The 20,556-nt window shown below is 36.6% G+C and overlaps 1 protein-coding gene across 2 annotated transcripts in view; it reads right to left on the reverse strand.

Moving 5' to 3' along the window:
* Positions 1–1,803: 1,803 nt before the first annotated feature.
* Positions 1,804–20,556, reverse strand: part of DCN (decorin) — a 41,370-nt gene continuing 22,617 nt past the window's right edge. For both annotated transcript variants that reach the window (XM_008687683.2, XM_008687682.2), the window contains exons 4-8: positions 17,866–18,079; positions 16,956–17,069; positions 11,045–11,138; positions 7,780–7,918; positions 1,804–2,197 (exon numbers count right to left, since the gene is read on the reverse strand). In XM_008687683.2, coding sequence (XP_008685905.1) covers positions 2,003–2,197; positions 7,780–7,918; positions 11,045–11,138; positions 16,956–17,069; positions 17,866–18,079 — 756 coding nt within the window. In that variant the 3' untranslated portion in view covers positions 1,804–2,002. The remainder of the gene's footprint in view (positions 2,198–7,779; positions 7,919–11,044; positions 11,139–16,955; positions 17,070–17,865; positions 18,080–20,556) is intronic.

The following is a 20,556-nucleotide window of genomic DNA, read 5'->3' on the forward strand; positions in this document are numbered from 1 at the left end:
AATCCTCCAAAGCTGTCCTCTCACATGGCTCCAGAAACTCAATTCTTCCCCTGCCCACGTAGCCATTTGGGTGACAATGGCTTTCCACCATTGCCATCTCTCGGTGCCTTGTCATCCCTTGTTTGCTGCATACACTCTGTAATAGTCCCTTCATTAAATTATCTTCGTTTGAATTCTGAGAGGTAAATTCTCTTTTCTGCCAGATCCTGACTTACACAAAGATTAAAAGAGAAAGTTTGGTTGCCATGTATTTACGAGGTACTTGACTACAGGAAAGTTACTTCATTTCTCCTAACTTCAGTCTACTTGTCTACAGAATGGGAATAACAATAGCCTTTACTCATTTACTCTATAGGGCTATGAAGTCACTATGTAATAATTAGAGAGAATTTCATGACTTCTGGAAGTTTTATGTTGATATGCTTTTGTGATCTGAGTGGTAAATAATGAGGGAGATTCCTATTTCAACCATAAGGAAGGCCAGCTTGAAAATGCAATGAAGGAAGGGAAAGTTGAAAGAACTGCAGAGAAACTCGGCTGGAACGCTGATGAAACTGAACCCAAAGGTTCATCTAATAGCAGAACTGTTTGGGTTTTCCTTTATGGTTTAAACCAGTTTGGATTTGGGGGCGCCTGGGTGGCTCAGTCGGTTGAGAGGTTGACTCTTGATTTTCAGCTCAGGTCATGATCTCAGGCTCTTGAGATGGAGCCCCAAGTTGGGCTCTGCACTCTGCGAGGAGTCTGCTTGCCCCTCCCTCTCTAACCCTCCCCTCCCATGTGCGCACTTGTGTGGGCACATGCTCGCTCTCTCTCTCTCTCTCTCTCTCAAATAAATAAATAAAATCTTAAAAAGAAAAAAAACAGTTTGGATTTGGTTATCAGTATTTTCAAACATAAAACATCCAACGTTGTAGACAAAAAAACTATCCTCACATGTTTGTTTATTAGATGTCAATAACATAAATGTAGTTTTTGGTAAATCTCTCCTTTTTGTAAATCAGCCCATTCCCCAGGCTTGCTGAATGGTCTGCTTTGCTAGGTCTTTATAAATTCTGAAGAAAAAAATTCTAAATTTGAAAGTTTAACTAAATGCAAGGAATATTTCTAATACATCTAGTAATTATAGAAATATTCAGGTGAGCAGGCTGATTATACACATGATGCTTTAAAACTGATTTAGTATCTTAGTAACTGAATATACCAGCTTTCTAGACCAATCATAAAAAAAGTCAGCTTTGCGCTCTATCAGCTTAGCACTGATTATAGATAATGTAAGTTATAATACACAAATGCCAAAAAACAAGAGTAAAACAAATATCTGAGAACTTGAAAAGATGTGCTATTATTGTCTAGAACACAATGTCTGCTCTCTTCAGAAAGTGGGGTTTGGAGAAGATTTACAATTACACTTTTATACAATGGTAATTTTGAATGTATTTGTAAATTTATTTTTTTTTTCAAAATGATGACATTAGCAAAATTTTACATAGCCTTATTGAATTTACATATTCAAATGAGGCTTTACCAACAATAATGGGGATTAACACAGAGCTAGACAGAATTTGAAGACTGACTTTAATGTCAAAGGATCTAACACCCTATGTGCTACAGAAGATGGATACTTTTTTTGTTTGATTCCTTCTAAAAATTAAACAAGAAAAGCTTTACTAAATTTTTGACATATATATATATATATATATATATATATATATATTTACTCCAAATTTTATGTTTAGGGAAATAAGAATATCTGCAATAGCTCAGTTAACATCAACAGAAAGCTTCAAAAAAGAATTCTGAAAATGGCAGGCAAAATATTTTTTTATTGTAGGCAATTATTTAAACTGCATATTTGGCTTATGTATTATAAATCATGTGGGAAAAAGATCCACATTGCAGTTAAGTTTCCAGTATCTAGCTTTCCTTTTTTTTTTTTCTTTTTTTTGAGCAATGATATTAATGGGATTTTGCCAGGTTATAAAAACGAGGGCTTTCTTGGGAATTATTTATAATTTCCAAGCTGGATGGCAGAGCGCACATAGACACACCGGAAGGTGGATGGCTGGATCTCCCAGTACTGGACTGGGTTGCTGAAAAGGCTCACACCTGAATAAGAAGCCTTTTTGGTGTTGTATCCAGGTGGGCAGAAGTCATTAGACCCAACTGCAGAGATATTGTTGTTATGAAGGTAGACAACCTGCAAAATGAAATAATGGAGAATGATTATTTTCCTCTAAATAGACTGAACCATTCATGTAAATACTTTATTCCTGTCCCTTTATTCTTTATTCTTTATCCTTGACACTTCCTTTCTCTTACACTCTCTAGCCAACCATCAACAAATGTCGCTAGCTCAATCTTCAAAATGTACATGCAACACAGTCCTTCTCCCCATATCGACTCCTGTGACATTGTCCAAAACTGCTCCTTCTGGATGATAGAAGTCATCCTTCCTGGTTCCTCTTTTGCCCTAAAATCAGTTTTTCTTTCTTTCTTTTCTTTCTTTCTTTCCTTCCTTCCTTCCTTCTTTTCTTTCTTCTTCTTTCTTTCCTTTTTCTTAGTTCATAGAGCAATTATTTAAAAAAGTAAGCCAAGTTATATATTCTTTGCCTCAAAACTCCAGTGTCTTCCTATCTCATGCAGAATAAAGTCCAAAGTTCTCGCATCTCACAAACCCAACAGGATCTGACATCTTTCTGCTCTGACCTCATTTCCCCTCACTATTCAATCTAACCACTCTGGCCTACTTGCTTTTCCTCTATTACAAAAATCACAGTTCCTCCTTAGGTTGGCACACATTGTTTCTTCCACTTGAACTGATCTTCTCCAAGATGTCTGCAGGGCTTACTCCCTCATGTAATTCATGTAACTTTTCCTTACCAAAGATGTCTTCCCTGACTATCCAATGCTGCCATTCTCTGTCCCAATTCACACTTCTTTAAATCTTCAAAATAATTATCACCATATAGCTTATTATATATTTGTTTGTTTTGTCTGTTTTCCTCCTCTAGAATGAAAGTTCTATGAGGAAAGAAACTTGTTCTGTTTTGTTCATGACTATCACCAGTGTCTACTAGAACAGAGTAGGTGTTCAATAATATATGTTGAATGAATATATGAATAACTTAATGTTATATGCCTATGTGAAATATTATGTTTTCAGGGCAAAGATAAAATGACGTACCTTTTAATGAAATTATACAAAAAAAGGAAATAATATATAGTGAAGAAAAAGAGTACAGGCAGTATTAGAATCAAAATAATTACAAACGCTAAGAAACATTGAGTACCACAGAATCTGGAATGAATAGACCTAGAAAGTTTTACTGAAAATGTACTGTGTGTTACATAGTCTACCTTATGGATATAATTCTATTGTTCAATAGGATTCTTTTCTGAAATGTATTTTATGATTATGTTTAAGATAATGGTAACTTGTTCATAGATTTTTCTCCAGGAAATTAAATATTAGACTTATGAAAAGGACTTTAGAAATGGGTTTTTACTTCCATTATGTACATGTGAATTCTGAAGGGCAAGAAGTGACTTATACAACCAGAGCTAAAATATAGTAAGAAGGCGACAATTTCTAAAGTGTGTTGTAAAACCTATGAGGTGCTCCCTTATAATAATTAACTTAAAATATTGTTCCACCTACCAGAACATTTACACTTATATGCAGGTGAAAAGGGCCTTAAGAAAGGGTTTAGAGAGAGACCATATAAAAACAGAAATAAGGGATATTAAAGACAAACAATACCTGCAAGTATTTTTTTTATAATTCTCAAGCAGAAAATTTCTTTTCATTTACCATTCTCTATTTCCTAGCGGTTATTAGTAAGAAAGGGGAAACACGTTTGGTTAGAGTTGATGGCTAATATTGAAAGTGAGAGAAAAAAAAATCAAGGCATAAAGCAAGTATTTGTGTAAAAAAGAAAACTAGATTCCCAACTCATTTTATGAAATCAGTATCTTCTAATATTGAAGCCAGACAAAAATCATCACACAGACACACACACACACACACACACACGCACAACCTAAAATCAAAAATTTCATATAAACATAGACAACTCTAACAAAATATTGGGAAACTGTATCTCGTAACATATAAAAAGATTATACACTATGACCAAGACCGAGTGTGATTTATCTCAGGGATGTAAAACTGATTTAACCAAAAATTAATTAATTTAATGTACTATATTAAGAGAATAAAAGGAAAAATCACATGATAATCTCAATAGACACACAAAAAACATTTGAATACACATCATGATAAAAATCTTCAATAAACTTAAGAACAGAAGAGAACTTTCTCAACTCGATAAAGAGCATCTACAAAAGACTGGTAGTTAACATCATGCTGAATGGTAAAAGACTGAATGTCCACTCCACTCTTAAAATAGTAAATGAGGCAAAGATGTCTAATTTCATCACTTCTATTCAATATCGCACTGGAGATTCTAGCCAGTGCAGTGAAGCAAGAAAAATAAATGAAAATAATTCAAACAAGAAAAGAATAATAAAAACTGACTTTATTTATAAATGACATGATCCCAAATATGGGATACCCAAAGAAGTGCACAAAAACTTCTGCAACTAAAAACAACTTCAGCACAGTACCGGGATAGAAGATTAATATACAAAAATCAATTGTATTTGCATATACTACCAAAAAACAATTCAAAAATGAAATTAAGGTCAACCGTTCATTCACAGCAGTTATCAAAAATAATAAAGAAAATAAGGTTACACTTAATAAAAGAATTGTAAGATGTGTATACTAAAAATGAAAAAAGCATTGCTGTGAGAAATTAAATAATATGAAATGGAGAAATATTCCACACTTATGAATTGGAACACTCAATAGTATTAAGATAACAATTCTGCCCTAATTTATCTATAAATCCACCACATCCTTATTAAAGTCCTAGCAGGCTCTATTTACAAAAATGAACAAGCTGATTCTAAAATTTATATGAAAATGCAAAGAAACAAGAATAGCCAAAACAATTTTGAAAAATAAGAACAAAATAGGGATGCCTGGGTGGCTCAGTTGGTTAAGCATCTGACTTTGGCTCAGGTCATGATCTCAGGGTCCTGGGATTGAGCCCCGTGTCAGGCTCCCTGCTCAGTGGGGAGTCTGCTTCTCCCTCTGCCCCTCCCTCCCCACCCATGTTCACTCACTCACTCACTCACTCACTCTTTCTCTCAAATAAATAAATAAATAAATAAATAAATAAATAAAATAAAATAAGAGCAAAGTTAAAAGACCTTCACTCCCGATTTCAAAACACAATCAAAAGCTACAGTAATCAAAAGGGGTGTAGTGCTAGCAAATAAAATGTGGTATATCCATATAATGGAATGTTATTCACCGATAAAAATGGACTACTGATACATGCTAGGATTCATGCTATGATACCTAAAACCATTACAGTAAGTGATTCCATTTATATGAAATGTCCAGGAAAGGCAAATCCATGGAGGTAGAAATTAGATGAATGATCTCCTGTGGTAGATGAGATTGAAAATTGACTAGAAAAAGGAAGAGGAATATTTGCGGGGTAATAGAAGTGTTAGAACTGGATTGTGGTGGGGGCACCTGAGTGGCTCAGTCAGTTAAGCATCTGCCTTTGGCTCAGGTCATGATCTCAGGGCTGGGACTGAGGCCCATGTCAGGCTCCCTGCTCAGTGGAGTTGGCTTCTCCCTCTCCCTCTGCCTGACCCCTCCATGCTCTCTCTCTCTCTCAAATAAATAAATAAAATCTAAAAAAAAAAAAAAAAAAAGAACTGGATTGTGGTAATGGTTGAAGAGAACAATATAATTTTGCTAAAAATAACTGAATGATATACTTACAAGAAAGACAGTAAAGTAGGTGAAATCCCTAAGAGCCTATAAGAAGGGAGGTGAATTGGGTGCATGGATAGCCAATTAGAGGTGAAAAACCAAGACTGAGGCCCTGTGTGAATGCCCATGAGATTTGTTGATATTCAACAAAGATTTCAAAATAGCATGTTTTATAATTTTTCTTTGTGACCCACAATTAGAAACCAATACATATATTTAGTATATATAAATCTGTGCATTTAAACAAAGTTTTTATGAAATACTTACCATTACAGTGATATTTTATTTTTCCATTCATCCTAAACTATTGTAGCCTAGCCTATCCCATAAATGTTCTTAATTAACTCATTAAACTTATTTTATGGACTCAGTAATGCATCCAGACTGACGCTTGAAAAATAGCAACCAAGAAGGTAAAATTGATTATTCTAGAATATAAAAATGAGAGTAAAATAACTGCCTGCCCCAAAATGCCCACCACCAACAGAAACCTTATGCAAATCATAATATATCAATTTCATTTGGAGTTTTTGTCACAACTCAATAAAAAAAAAGAAGAGAGATCAGTAACAAATTGACATTGACTGGCAGCAGAGTAAGGGACAAACCTATCCTGAATCCCGAGCAAAGAAGTGGAAATGCTTCGTTACCAAAACAGCAGCTTTATAAAAAGGATTTCTCTATAGAGCATCAATGTCAGGGTATAATTTCCTTTTTTTTTTAAAGATTTGTTTATTTATTTGAGAGAGAGAGAATAGGAGCACAGCAGTGAGGGGCGGAGGGAGAGTGAGAGAGGATCTTAAGCAGACTCCCCGCTGAGCACAGAGCCCAATGTGGGGTTCCACCTGACAACCCCGACGTCATGACCTGAGCCGAAACCAAGAGTCTGACACTCAACCCACTGTGCCACCCAGGCACCTCCAATGTATAATTCCTAAATCATCATGATTGAAATAAGTACCTTTGTAAATGTCTGAAAGAAACAACTTAAATATGACATTTAAAGAAACCAAAAAATTAGATAAAATAACCAAATACATAAAATCTAAAAATTACCACATTATTTTTTAAATATAAAATTTGAATAACTTATTTGTTCTATTTCCTCAAAGTAACAATGGAAGTCTTATGCTATTCTTTTTTTTTTTTTTTTTTTTTAAAGATTTTATTTATTTATTAGACAGAGATAGAGACAGCCAGCGAGAGAGGGAACACAAGCAGGGGGAGTGGGAGAGGAAGAAGCAGGCTTCCAGCAGAAGAGCCTGATGTGGGGCTCGATCCCATAACGCTGGGATCACGCCCTGAGCCGAAGGCAGACGCTTAACCGCTGTGCCACCCAGGCGCCCCTCTTATGCTATTCTATATGAAAATGTTACTATTTAAACTAATGAGCATGCCTTACATTTATAGATTAACAGACTAGAAAGCTCTGTTACCACCGTGGACCCCTGGACCGTATCTTCTTAACCTTATGATTGTACTATACCTTGATAAGCTATATAAAGTTAACTCAGTCACACTATTAGCTAAACATTCCCTTTTGACCTATGTGACATCTGTTGAAGCTTAAAGTTACAACTGCTATTTTATTTCATATCCATGCTGCACAAATTATATCATCTTTTTCAACCAGTAGGCTTCTGTTACACTGATCTATGACTTGAAACTAGCTTGCCTGCTTCATTAAAAATATTATATTCTGGAAGTCATCACTGTAATAAGTTTAAGGTAATAGTCCTATTTAAAAAAATAATAATTTTAACCTATGTTTTTCATGTAACCAGAATGACTATTTATGTGGACACATTAAAAACATCTTTCTGCAAAAAAAGATTTGTAAGCAGAGCTTCCCTTCCTGCCTCCTAACATCCCAGTAGGGACGTTCGCTCCCTAGATACTCCTCACATTTCGTGGTGTGGCCTTACCTGGATGTACTTATGCTCCGCCAGTCCACCAGGCACTTTGATAAGCTTATTGTTGTCCAAGTGAAGTTCCCTCAGATGAGGAGTGTTGGCTAGAGTGCCATTGTCAACAGCAGAGATGCTGTTAAAACTCAGTCCCAACCTGCAAAAGAAAGCAGAAATGAACGCGTGCACCCCCACGGCTGCCCTCCTCGCAGGCATTGTGTGATTTATCCAGTCAACGGAAAAGGACTTCTCTTTGTTTTTGCACTTACTGTTCCCTTTGCCTCGAATGCTTTGTCCAACCTTTCTGAGCTTGGATAAAGCCCATTTGTTTTTAAGTTCCCAGCTTAGAGTCACTCTCCTTGAAACTCCTCTGACTGTACCAGACTGGATAGGCAACCCCTCGTAAACAGTCCTGTTGTCACCCTCTTCAAAAACTCAAGGGACTGTGGATTTGTGTGTGTCTCCTAGAGAAAAGTGGCTGTTTTGTGGCATACCCAGTATTAACACAGAACTTGTTATGATCAATGAATAGCTGTTGAAGTGATTTCTTTGTATAATGAATATAATGAATTCATTCCAGAGAAAACTAAAAGGAATACTATTATCATCTTGGTCACTTTGGAAATCAAATAATTGTATATTTATTATATAAATTTATTCATTGGAAATAAAAGGTAGAAGGATCTAATGAATCAATAAACGTACCTGCCAGGAAGGTTAATAGAATTAGCATTTTTCTTTCATTTGAGCTTATCAGCGACCATCTGTTACTATCAGAATTTGCCTGGTGCCAACATGCCCGGCTTCTGGCCTCGATCTCTGACCTAAAGTGTCTCTTTCTTAGCCCCTTTGATGTTTCTTATACAATGCCACTCAAAGTTTTGGGTTGCATTTTTTAAAGTAAATGCACAAAAGGTCAAAGTTCTGCATCTGTGAGGTCCCTTCCTAGTAAATGGGATTCAAAAGGCAGAAGTTGACTTGGAGAAAAGGTTAATGTATTTGGCATTCGGGGGATGTATGACTCTCCATCAGAAGCAGGGTGCTGCCAGTCCTCGAGGGCAGAGAGGGGGTACCAGGGATGAGACAACAAGGTAATGAAAGAGAGCCAGAATTCTAGCTCCAAGAGAAAGAGGAGGAGTCTGCTGAGCTCCTTCAAATGTGGTGGGAAAGGCTTGGGAACTTTCTGTAGGATGGTTTTTGCTTGCCTTCAGCTAGTTCTGATCTTTGAGCCCTTTTGGTTTATATAACCAAAGTCTTTCCATTTTTATCATGGCTTGGTATTTGAAATAATTGAGATCATGGTATATTGATTTTAGGCTATTAATAAAATGGTTGGTTTATCTTATTAACCTGGCATCTTGGCTGAGGACATTTTGCTCCCCCCACCCCTGCCCCCAGTCTTAGACATTTATCCCTTGTTTCTGGTCTTTTCTTTTCTATTGTAGAAACATGTCTCCTATTCCTTACAACACTTCAAGTCCCATATCCAATTTTGGGCTAATTCGGTTTTAGAATACGATATTCCTAACAACTGATTCAAAGAAACTTCACTTTTCAGATGATTTATTTATGTTTTCAATCAATAAATGTTTTTGAGGACCTACTATGTTTGAGATGTTATCCTAGGCTTATGAAGGCAGAGGGACACACAGCTCAAAAGCCATGATTCTTTCCTCAAAGAATAAAAGCCACCTACTAAGGGAGATGATCATAGACGTCTACATGTATAACAGAAGGGAAGTTTGCCTGAAAACCATCTCATATTTTTGGAGAGAGACATATACTATTTTCTTCCCACTTGTTCCTAGTAATTAATTGGAATATTTGCCCTGTAACAATGTTCCGAGATCAGGGGCTGCTTTTTTCTTCTTTTCACAGTTTTGACGTTCAACACTAAAATACCGCTTGTGTTCCAACATCAGTGAAGAGTAAACAACATGAGGATGTGATGGTTTCATAGACAGATGTTTCTGGACTTGATTCTAACAGGAAATTTGATAAATTCAAGAGTCAGAAGAGTTTGCTTGGCCACTGAGTCAGTCTGTTCCAATGCAATGTATGGAATTAAAAAAAAAATCTCCATATCACTTTCAGTACAAAATGAATTTTTCTTCTAAAAAGGCACAGATATTATTAATGATTTACCATATTTGGAATTAGATTATTGTTCACCTCTACTATTACTACTACTACTTACTAGCTGTCCTAAAGACAGTCGGACACAATAGGCAATGTAACTTATCTTCCTATAGATTTCTGCGGGTAGAGGGACCAAATCACAAAGGAAGGTCAGTGATGCATAATGCTATTTTGAAATATAGCTGCTGTATTAGAGACTATAATTCAAATATCTTTAGATAAATGATTTCTTATCATCTGAGACACAGAGTAAGATAGCTAGAGTCACGTGCACAGGCTCACCTCCAGCCCTCACCATCCATCGGCTCACGGGAAATCTCCACAGAAATGAGAAAAGCTGTATTATACATCATCTGGTCTTAGCTAATTCTCAAGGATAAATGAAAACTTTATATTTATTTATCTACCATAAAATTTAGAAAGATAAAAGAGGAGTGAGTCACTTTGGCATAACACCGTGCTCCTTTGTAAGAACATTCAGTAATACAGTTCAAGAGCCGAGTGTTTCTTGAAGATAAAGCAAGTAGTTTGCACGCATTCCCCTCTTTTTATTACTTAACTGGATTGTAAGTGGTGAAAGATTAAAGTTAGGCTAGAAAGCAAAAAAGGAATGAATGACTATCTATCAGGAAAAACAAAAAGTTAAGAAGGACCAGAAAAACAAACAAACTTCTTTTGTTAGACTGCACTAAATGTCCACAGACATTTTAAACTCTTCAAAGAACAGAAGTGAGAGAATCTCATCATAATTATTCCAATACTATAGGGTGGGCTGCCCAATATTTCCATGTCCTGGTAACTTTCATTTTAAGGCATTTTCAAATTCTGGACACTGTGTTATAATTTACTCAACCTTCTGTTTCATGCAACTAAGAACATATTGAATGAACATACTGATTTAATCAGGTGCCTTGTACAGAAGATATGTCTTAATCTAAAAACAATATGGTAGATACCCTTCATGGTTATGGTAAGTACACTGTTCCATTGTTTTTTAAATAAATAATTGGGCCTGCTGAGGTTTGAAGTTGTTAGGACCAACAACAAAAACAGCAAGCACCCAGTGTGTTTCTAATTCGGAGCAAGTGGGTACTAATATATCTGGCCATTTTACTGATGTAAGGTCATGAAAGAATATTATTACTTAGCCAAATTATTCAGTCCTTTTAGGCTAGATGAATCAATTTTGGTGATTTTGTTGCCTTCAAGATGTAATTCAGTAAGGGAAGGAGGAAGACCTGGAATAGAGAAATACAGAATGTTAAATTAGCAGAGAAATGTAATTACAGGATGTAGACAGACTTAACGAGCACCTAGGCCACCAATTTGCCACCAGACATAGTTTCAAAGGATGTGCTTTTCATCTTTTCCATCAGTTTTGCTTTTTATCTTTTTCTTCATCCCTTTCATAATAATAGAGGCTTTTGAAAGTAGGACAAGCACTTCTTACTTTTCTTGTAGATCGATTTTAACAGAAACATGGACTGTGTTTATCACGTAGTAGATTTTTGTCCTAGTAATTTTTAGGATGCAATCATAGAACTGAAGTCAAACCCTGAAACTCGTTAGTTTCCTACACCTTTGTTACCAAGTTAACACTGTCACCGATAAAAGAGACAACTTTAAAATGAGTTAAGCATTTAAATTATAATAGATCATGTATACGTTAAACCTATATACAAATTTAATGAGGTATTTCAACAATAGTCTCATTAATAACTAACACTTGATAGAGCATGCTGGCCTTAGTCTTAATCAGCTTTTCCACATTAAAAAACAAAAACAAACGAAACAAAACTCAAGTGCGTCTACAACATGGATGTGTAGAAAGAGCTAACACTTACTTAGACCTTTTAAATCAAGACTGTTTCTTTACACAAGAGGAATGCCGAGGCCTAGAAGCAAGTGATCTGCCATATGGAGAACACCTGGGGAAATAATTTTAGATCCAACGTATCCATGAAACCTCTAGATAGTACTTCTCGAAAGGCTGTGATTTCTAAAAATTTAGTAATATTAATATAAAAGTTTAAATATTTTATTTTCATTTCCTCCTGCCATCTGAGGATATATGATGCTTTTATACAGCTTTTCAAGGAGCATATTGTTCCACTTACAAGAATAGCCACAACTACAAAGAAAAGAGCAAATTGGTTACATGTCGAACTAACATCTGCTTAGCAGAGAATGTTGGTTATTTGTCCATAAGGAACAAAGTTGGGAAACTGCAGGTTATGTTGGGTATGAAAATTTTCATGGCATACCACTGAATGCTGTCAATACCATCTCTTTCATGAAAAAGTTTAGTCCATATCTGATTTAAACTTAGTAGTTTCTCTACGGCACTATGTTTTGTGCGGGAGGCGCTAAGGAAGGGAACCGCTGCTCACTGAAAGTCTGTCATGCAGCGAACGCTGTTACTGGTACTTTCGTTAACTTCGCTCATTTAATTTTTTCAGTTTACAAATTATTTTTTTGTGGACCCCCCTTTCACTGATGAAGAAATAGACACTCAAGGTTACGAATTTTGGAGGTTTTCTAGCTGCCAAGTAGTGAATGTAATATGCTCCCAGATGGTCAAAGGGAGTTAAAATAGCAAGCTCTTAACTGAAGGAAATGAAATTGAGACAGTGTAGGAAAAGCCAGAGGGACTTAAGTCCTGTAAAGCCACTGGTCTGAGGCAAAGGTTAAAAGTTTCCATAAGCTTAGAGACAAATACCTCCTTCTGGGAAAGCGAACAAACGAGATGATAGTCGTTAGGAGTAATGGTTGTCTGGGCAAAATTACAAGTAACAATTGAAAGCCTGCTTGCACAAGTATTTCTATTTTTCAGGAGCCCTAAAAGAATGTCAACCATGGAGAAAGGCATCCTGTGATTGTCTTGTGTCCACTGAGAAGTAATGACCACAAGTTAATGACCGTGGGATTGAAGAATGCCTCCCTACTTCCAGTCCCTTGCCCGCTGGAAAATTGCCTTGTCCATTCCTTGCACAATACCCCTTCAGAGAGCAACATTCCTCTTTCCTGTTGGCTCCCTTGTAGGCAAGCTATCTCTAATTAACTCCGCCGGCTTTCTTTCTCTTGAGTTCAGTGTTTATTTCTACAACATGGAGGCTCAAGAACGTGGTCTTGGGGTCCGGTAACAAAATCACAATTGAGTCATTCTTATGACTAAATACCAGGAGACCGCAGGTACTCTTGGAACAACGGATTTCAACCCCTCAAATCTCCTTAGAATAAATAAATGTGGATTTTTAAAATACTTCTCCTACATGTAATTACTAAGTGACTATATAACAAAGCAAATTGAATATACATCTTTTCTTTCCTATCACCATGAAAAGATGTTTTTAAAAACGTAGTGTCTCTAGAACAACAATTATCGTCACATCCATAATCTTACCTAGGTTCTAAGTGTCTTCCCTTCTGCAGTATCAGTTTCCCAAAAGGAAAGTTATAGCCAGGAGAAAGTTTGACGGTGGAAGAAAACTTTGCAATATGATAGAGAGAGGCACATTTATCAAGAATATCAGTAACCTTTGCCACTGTAGCATTTAGCTGAGAACCTATACTCTAGTTACTTTTTTTTTTTTTCATTTCCCTTTCCATTTTTAAGGTAAATATATTGAAAGCTTCCTCTGGGCCAGATACTATGTACGCACATTACACATCTAATTTGTGTCTATTAATCCTCACAAATATCCTAGAAGATAGGTGTCAGTAAGACCTCCATTTCATAGACCACAAAACTGAGGTTTTGGAGATGTGCCATAATTAGCCTAAAGTCACAGAACAACAAAGTGGCTGAGTCAGACCTGTCTCCCATACGGTCTACGTGGAGAACTCATAAGTCTCCACTTCACTCCACTGCCTTGAGTTTCTGTCATTGATGGCAGATGTGTGCACATTAAGACTCCCAGAGGCTGGCGATGTTCAGGCTTCAGGGTCAAGTTTAGGAAAGGCAGACTCATCTATTTTATTGGCATAAATATCATAGGAGGAAGGACTCAGTTTGGCAGCAGGGTACGATGGTCACGGACATGAACTCTGGCGTCAGCACAGCCCCAGCCTGGCCACCTCCTAGCCGCAGGACCTTGGGCACAATGTACTTCATGTATTTAAGCTTTATTTTCCTTGTTTATTAAACAGGTGTGATAATATGACTATAGAAGAATGGTTTGCAATTCATAGAGAAGAATCCATAAAAAGCATTCGGCACAATACCTGGTATTAATAAGTGCCTAACAAAATTCAGTTACTAGAATTTTTACAGTAAGTGTTTAATACATAAAAGTAAGCTAGAGATGGTGAGAAAAGACTGCCTAGGATAGGGAGAAGACATAAGGAATACAGATCGCGAAGTGATGAAATGTGCTCCCGAGTCATATTTGGGGGGAGGCATTAAGGAGAGCAAAATCAAAGATTGTGTTTAACGCAAGTCATGTGGCTGCATGAAGTAGTGGAAAAGACCTGGACTTTAAATTCCAGCTTTTTTACTTCACCTCCTACAGCTCTATAGCTTTGGGCAAGATGTATGTGTATATGTAATATATAAAATATAATTAAATACAATTTAAAGTTTAAAATATTATTAAAATATAAAATATATTAAAATATATATATACATCTGCAGTGGGGATAATATAAATATATATAACATGTATATTATATATATGTAGATATATACACATCTGCACTGAGGATAAAAAAAAACACGAAACACTTGTTACGATGCAACAAGTTGGAGGCCCAAGCATGAAGGTGCTTTATAAACTGGCTCAATCTTGTCTATCTATCTATCTATCTATCTATCTATCTATCTATCTATCATCTATCTATCTATCTATCTATCATCTATCTATCTATCTATCTACTCTATCCCAGCAGTTGCTATTATGGGCATAAAAACATCCTCTGTAGCAGAAAGACTGTGAAGAGGGCAAGGGGTGGTAAGAACCGAGATGCCCTTCAACAGATGACTGGATTAAGAAGCTGTGGTCCATATATACAATGGAATATTACTCAGCTATCAGAAAGAACGAGTTCTCAACATTTGCTGCAACATGGATAGCACTGGAGGAGATTATGCTAAGTGAAATAAGTCAAGCAGAGAAAGACAATTATCATATGGTTTCTCTCATCTATGGAACATAAGAAGTAGGAAGATAGGTAGGAGAAGAAAGGGATAAAGAAAGGGGGGGTATTCAGAAGGGGGAATGAAGCATGAGAGACTATGGACTATGAGAAACAAACAATATAGCCTCTTGGGAGCTGACATTTCTGTGAAAACACAGTGAAGGCTAATTGTTTTTTGTGGGCAAGAACCTATATTTTGTACCCAGTCCAAGAACAAGATACCTAAGCTGAGAAAGGGCCAAATGGAGGGGAAATTTTGAGAATATAGAGGGGCTTTTGTGAGACTAAAACCCTAGGGCAGGGAAAATATGAGAATTAGAAGAATTGCTTTTTTGGTGATTTGATTTCTTTTCTGATTCACAAAATGGGCTTCTGTGCCTCTCCCAGGTAGCCCTTAGCACAAGGCTGTGCGACAACTGCCGTTTACCTTTCTGACTTTGCTCTGGGCAATAAGCTCCTTGAAGGCAGGGAGAATACCCTAATCACTGTTCTGTCTCTGGCGTTTGGTACTTTGCCTAAGCAAAATGAGTGTCAAAATACTTTTAAGAAATAATAAAAGGTAATATTAATCTGCTGCTTATTTGTATACCAGATATTTCTCCAAACTTATTTAATTTTAAGACAAACCAATGAGTTGTATATTAGTGCTATTACCACTTCATGAACAAGGAAATTGAGGCAGGGGCGCCTGGGTGGCTCAGCTGGTTAAGCATCTGCCTTTGGCTCAGGTCATGATCCCAGGGTCCTGGAATCAAGCCCCGAGTCAGTCTCCCTGCTCGGCAGGGAGCCTGCTTCACCCTCTCCCTCTGCCTACTCCTCTGCCTACCTGTGCTTTCTCTCTCTCTCTCTGTCAAATAAATAAATAATTAAAAATAAAAAAGAAAGAAATTGAGGCATAGGGGCGCCTCGGTGGCTCAGTCATTAAGCGTCTGCCTTTGGCTCAGGGCGTGATCCCAGGGTCCTGCGATCGAGCCCCACATTGGGCTCCCTGCTCCGCTGGAAGCCTGCTTCTTCCTCTCCCACTCCCCCTGTTTGTTTGTTTGTTTTTTTTCTTTTTTTTTTTAAAGATTTTTTATTTATTTATTTGACAGAGATAGAGACAGCCAGTGAGAGAGGGAACACAAGCAGGGGGAGTGGGAGAGGAAGAAGCAGGCTCATAGTGGAGGAGCCTGACGTGAGGCTCGATCCCGTAACGCCGGGATCACGCCCTGAGCCGAAGGCAGACGCTTTACCGCTGTGCCACCCAGGCGCCCCCCACTCCCCCTGTTTGTGTTCCCTCTCTCGCTGGCTGTCTCTCTCTGTCAAATAAATAAATAAAATCTTAAAAAAAAAAAAAGAAATTGAGGTATAAATATTGAATAACTTGTCCAAGGCGTTAGAACGAGTTAGGGACAAATTGAACTCAAGCATACAGACCAAAATCCACACACTCTGCACATACAAGCGCCATGATCATACAAGAGCACGGCATCTGCGGGTGCTCTTATCAGATAATAATGCCTGAGATGGAAAGGAATCCACTAAAAATTGGGAGACTCAAAGTACAAATTGGCCCAATTTCAGAGGTTTCATGTATCTATTTTTTAATGCCACTATGGCAGTCTATTTTTTAAGTAACTGTACTTTTTCCTTTGTTCTATCACAATTTTTTTATCACAATTCTTTAATATGACACCATTATGTGTTAAGTTATATCTTAGAAGAGACTTTATAGGTAGATGGGTTCAGCCATCTCTACCATGGGCCTCAATGGCCCAGGGGTCATCCAGGCTCAACAGAAACACTTCCAAGGGTAAACAATTTGCCAGACATAATGTTCGCTACTTTAGTCACCGTTTAAATTTCCAAAACAGTTTTTTTTTAAATGTTAAAGTTTTAAGATTTAGGTGTTCAAACTGCCTTGGAGAGTTTTCGATCACCTTGCGGAATGGTGGTTATGTTGGTGTCAGCAATGCGGATGTAGGAGAGCTTCTTCATTCCCTGGAAGGCTCCATTTTCGATTCCTGAGCTCTTCAGTGGGTTGGTGCCCAGTTCTACAAATGCAATAAGCACAAAGCTTTATTTACAATATCAGGCTATTGCAAGTCAGAGTAGTTCTGTTTCAACAAGGATTTTAAAAGAAATTTGGGTCGATAACAACTTGACTGAGAAACAAAAGAGAAATTAAAGGACACACTCTTCAGAAGGATAGCAAACTGAGGTAAAATTTTCTCTTTTTAAAACAACAGACAAACACAAAGATTTGTGGAAAAAGCAATAGTCGCAAAAACAATAACAAGAAGATTATTTAAAGTGCATATACAGGTTTGCACAGGAATCAACAAAAACAAGTGTTAATAAGTCACACTTATTATGGGGCTATTACTTTCCTGAGATGAATTAAAATGTTATATAATTTGACATTAGCATCTTGTAAGCCAATTATAAAATCACCATTTTTTTACCGCACATAGAGCAAAACGTTAGAACACATTGTTTAAAGCAAATGGTTTACAGATGTTCAGAATAGAAACAATTCCCATGATGGAAAGGTATCTCCACACATCTCTAACTAATCACTGCTTAATTCCATCCCCCATCTTGGGCATGCAGGAGGGTGACTTTGGCCCTAGAGTTTTCTCCCCATTCTCATATCCTTGAGGACAAGAAATAAAAACCTTATAAGGCACAATTTTGAATTGTGAATCTCACTTCTGCCTGCTACTCTTACTCCTACAGGCTAAAGACATGTAAATTCTAGCTAATTTACCTTCCTGAAGCTCTAGCTTACTTGGAATCTTTTAAGGTGGACCTTCGATTCTGGCCTTAGAGTTATAAGAATATCTGTACCTACGACGATCATCTGGTTCAGTCCGTTGAACACAGCTTTTCGCACTTTGGTGATCTCATTCTCATGGGCACGCAGCTCCTGCAGAGTTTTGGGCATTTTTTCTGGCAATTCCTTCAGATGATTCTTGGACAGATAAAGTCGTTCCAGTTTCAACAAAGGTGTGAATGCTCCAGGGCTGATTTTGTTAATTTTGTTGTTGACAAGAATCAACGTCTGTAGATAGTGAACACAAACAGCAGTTTAATTCCAAAACACTCCCTCCCTCCCTCTCTCTCTCTCTCCATACACACACACACACACACACACATACATATACTATATGGTATATATACATATATGGTATATATACATATAATAGGTGTGTAGTTTATTCATTCCATTCATGGGACTAACAGAAATCTACAAAATTGCCAATCAGAAAAAAATTAGGCAAATATGATTCTAAGAAGTGTATGAGGATCTGAACATCAGGAATAAAGGTGCTGAAATAGAGATTATAATATAGACACATAGACAGACACTTCATTTTTAAACAGTAAACACTCCTAAAGATTGAAATGACAAGAGCAACCCGAGATGCGTGAAAAGAATCCAGTGCCACAGGCATCCATCCCCAGCCTGAAATCCAACCTCACTGACTGCTATCATGGATTCCATGACAAAACGGTGGCATCCATTTATACTACCATCAGCAATGCAAGAGAGTAAAATTTTCTTACTTTCTTGCAGCCTTATAAATTTAGATATATTTTTTCAAAAAGTTTGTCAAATTAGTACATCATGTTGTAGCTCATTGTCATTTCTTTGCATTTCTTTGTCACCCGAAAGGTTAAATCAATTTCCTTTTGTTCTGCTACTATTTAATGTATTTTTTGGAAAGGATTACCTGATCATAATACTTCTCATTATATTATATTATATTATATTATATTATATTTTATTTTATTTTATTTTATTTTATTTTATTTTATTTTATTTTATTTATTTTTCAAGATTTTATTTATTTATTTATCAGGGAAAGAGAGAGAGAGTGAGCACAAGCAGGGGGAGCAGCAGGCAGAGAGAGAAGCAGGCTCTCCACTGAGCAGGGAGCCTGATGTGGGACTGGATCCCAGGACTCCGGGATCATGACCTGAGCCGAAGGCACACGCTTAACCAACTGAGCCACCCAGGCATCCCAAATTTTAATATATTTTGATAATAGGTTTATGGAAAATAAAGATGTAGTTAATACAAAATATACAGCTTTAATATATTTTTCTTCTGTTTTTTTTTTCCTTTTTACATATAAAGATTTTATGTAGACAAATACACTAATATTTTTGGTAATTCTTAAATTTTTGTTTCTGCATTCTCCTAATATAGAAAATTACTTCTCATTCATTATTGGTATACATGTAGCTATTGCTAAACTTATTTTTGGACACCTCATTCTCTTCTGGTCACATGTATATCTATTGAACCATACTTCTTATTGTTCAAAGTCTTCTTATCAATTAATCTTCAGGAATAAGGATCATTTGATCAAGGTCTAGGAAACCTCATTTTCAATTGTAGTGCACTTATGTGTATATATAAAAATGCACAGGGACAAAAAATAAAACAATGAGAACTTCCAGTGTCAGAAGTGCAGGAATACTTTCTGAAGGTAACAGCTGGTTAGTTAATCCATGTGTATCCTCAGGTAGTTCACGTTATTTGACTTACGAAAATTTCCTATAAGTAACAATCTTTCAGCTAATCCTAAAAGATGATGGGTTGATTAAAACAAAATCTCAGGAAATTCCAATGAATATTACAGAATTCAAAAACTCATGAGGGTTAAAATCATAGGAAATTAATATTAGTGAGCAAAATGTCCAGGAAATTAGTAAAATTAGAGCTAGAGGAGAGGATTCGTGTCATTGGAAGACACCCAAAAAGGCAGATGTTTAATTATGAAGAAAGAGGAGTTCCTCTATTGCCATCTACGGAAGAAAGCTCTGAAAGCTTGATATCTTAAATGCATTAAATATGGTCTGAAAATCTGCTTATTTCATGTTAAATATTGAAACCTATTATGAAGAATCAGCCTGATGATATATTATCTGCCATTTCAGCTAATAAAATGTTGCTTTTTTTTTTTTTACTAGACAATAATTAGATGACTCCTCCCCCTGTGAGCATGCCATAGTAGTATCTGCTGTTAAGTTTTGGGGGTAGTATGACATTTGCCCCAATTATTTCTTCAGTACAGTGGGAATAATCATAGCATGTACAGGGGTACATGATAATGTATATAGGCTTCTTTGCAAAGCGCCTTTCATATGGCATTGTTGGTTGAAAGTTTTAGTCCAGTGGAAAACATCTCTGCTTTCAAATTAAAATACATTTGAAAAATAAATAAGCTATGCAAATTTTAGTCATAATGAGGTAAAATCTTAAGAGCTATATATGAATTAGAACTTCACCTAAAACAGACCCACAGGTGAGGCAGCTCTTTCTGCCCACGGGTCCTGTCCCCGTGCTTTAATAAAACCACCTTAAAAAAAATCCACGGGCGAAAAAAATTATTTGTGTATATACAGTATTGCTTAAATATGGTTTATGTTAATTCCATACATAGTGATATGTATTTAAGAAAGCACACTTAAAATTGTAAGGGGCAATGACAAGATGTTGAGATGGCGGGGGCGGGGGGGGGGGGGATG

The sequence above is a fragment of the Ursus maritimus genome, unplaced genomic scaffold, assembly GCF_017311325.1.
Source record: "Ursus maritimus isolate PB19 unplaced genomic scaffold, ASM1731132v1 scaffold_21, whole genome shotgun sequence".
Classification (NCBI taxonomy): domain Eukaryota; kingdom Metazoa; phylum Chordata; class Mammalia; order Carnivora; family Ursidae; genus Ursus; species Ursus maritimus.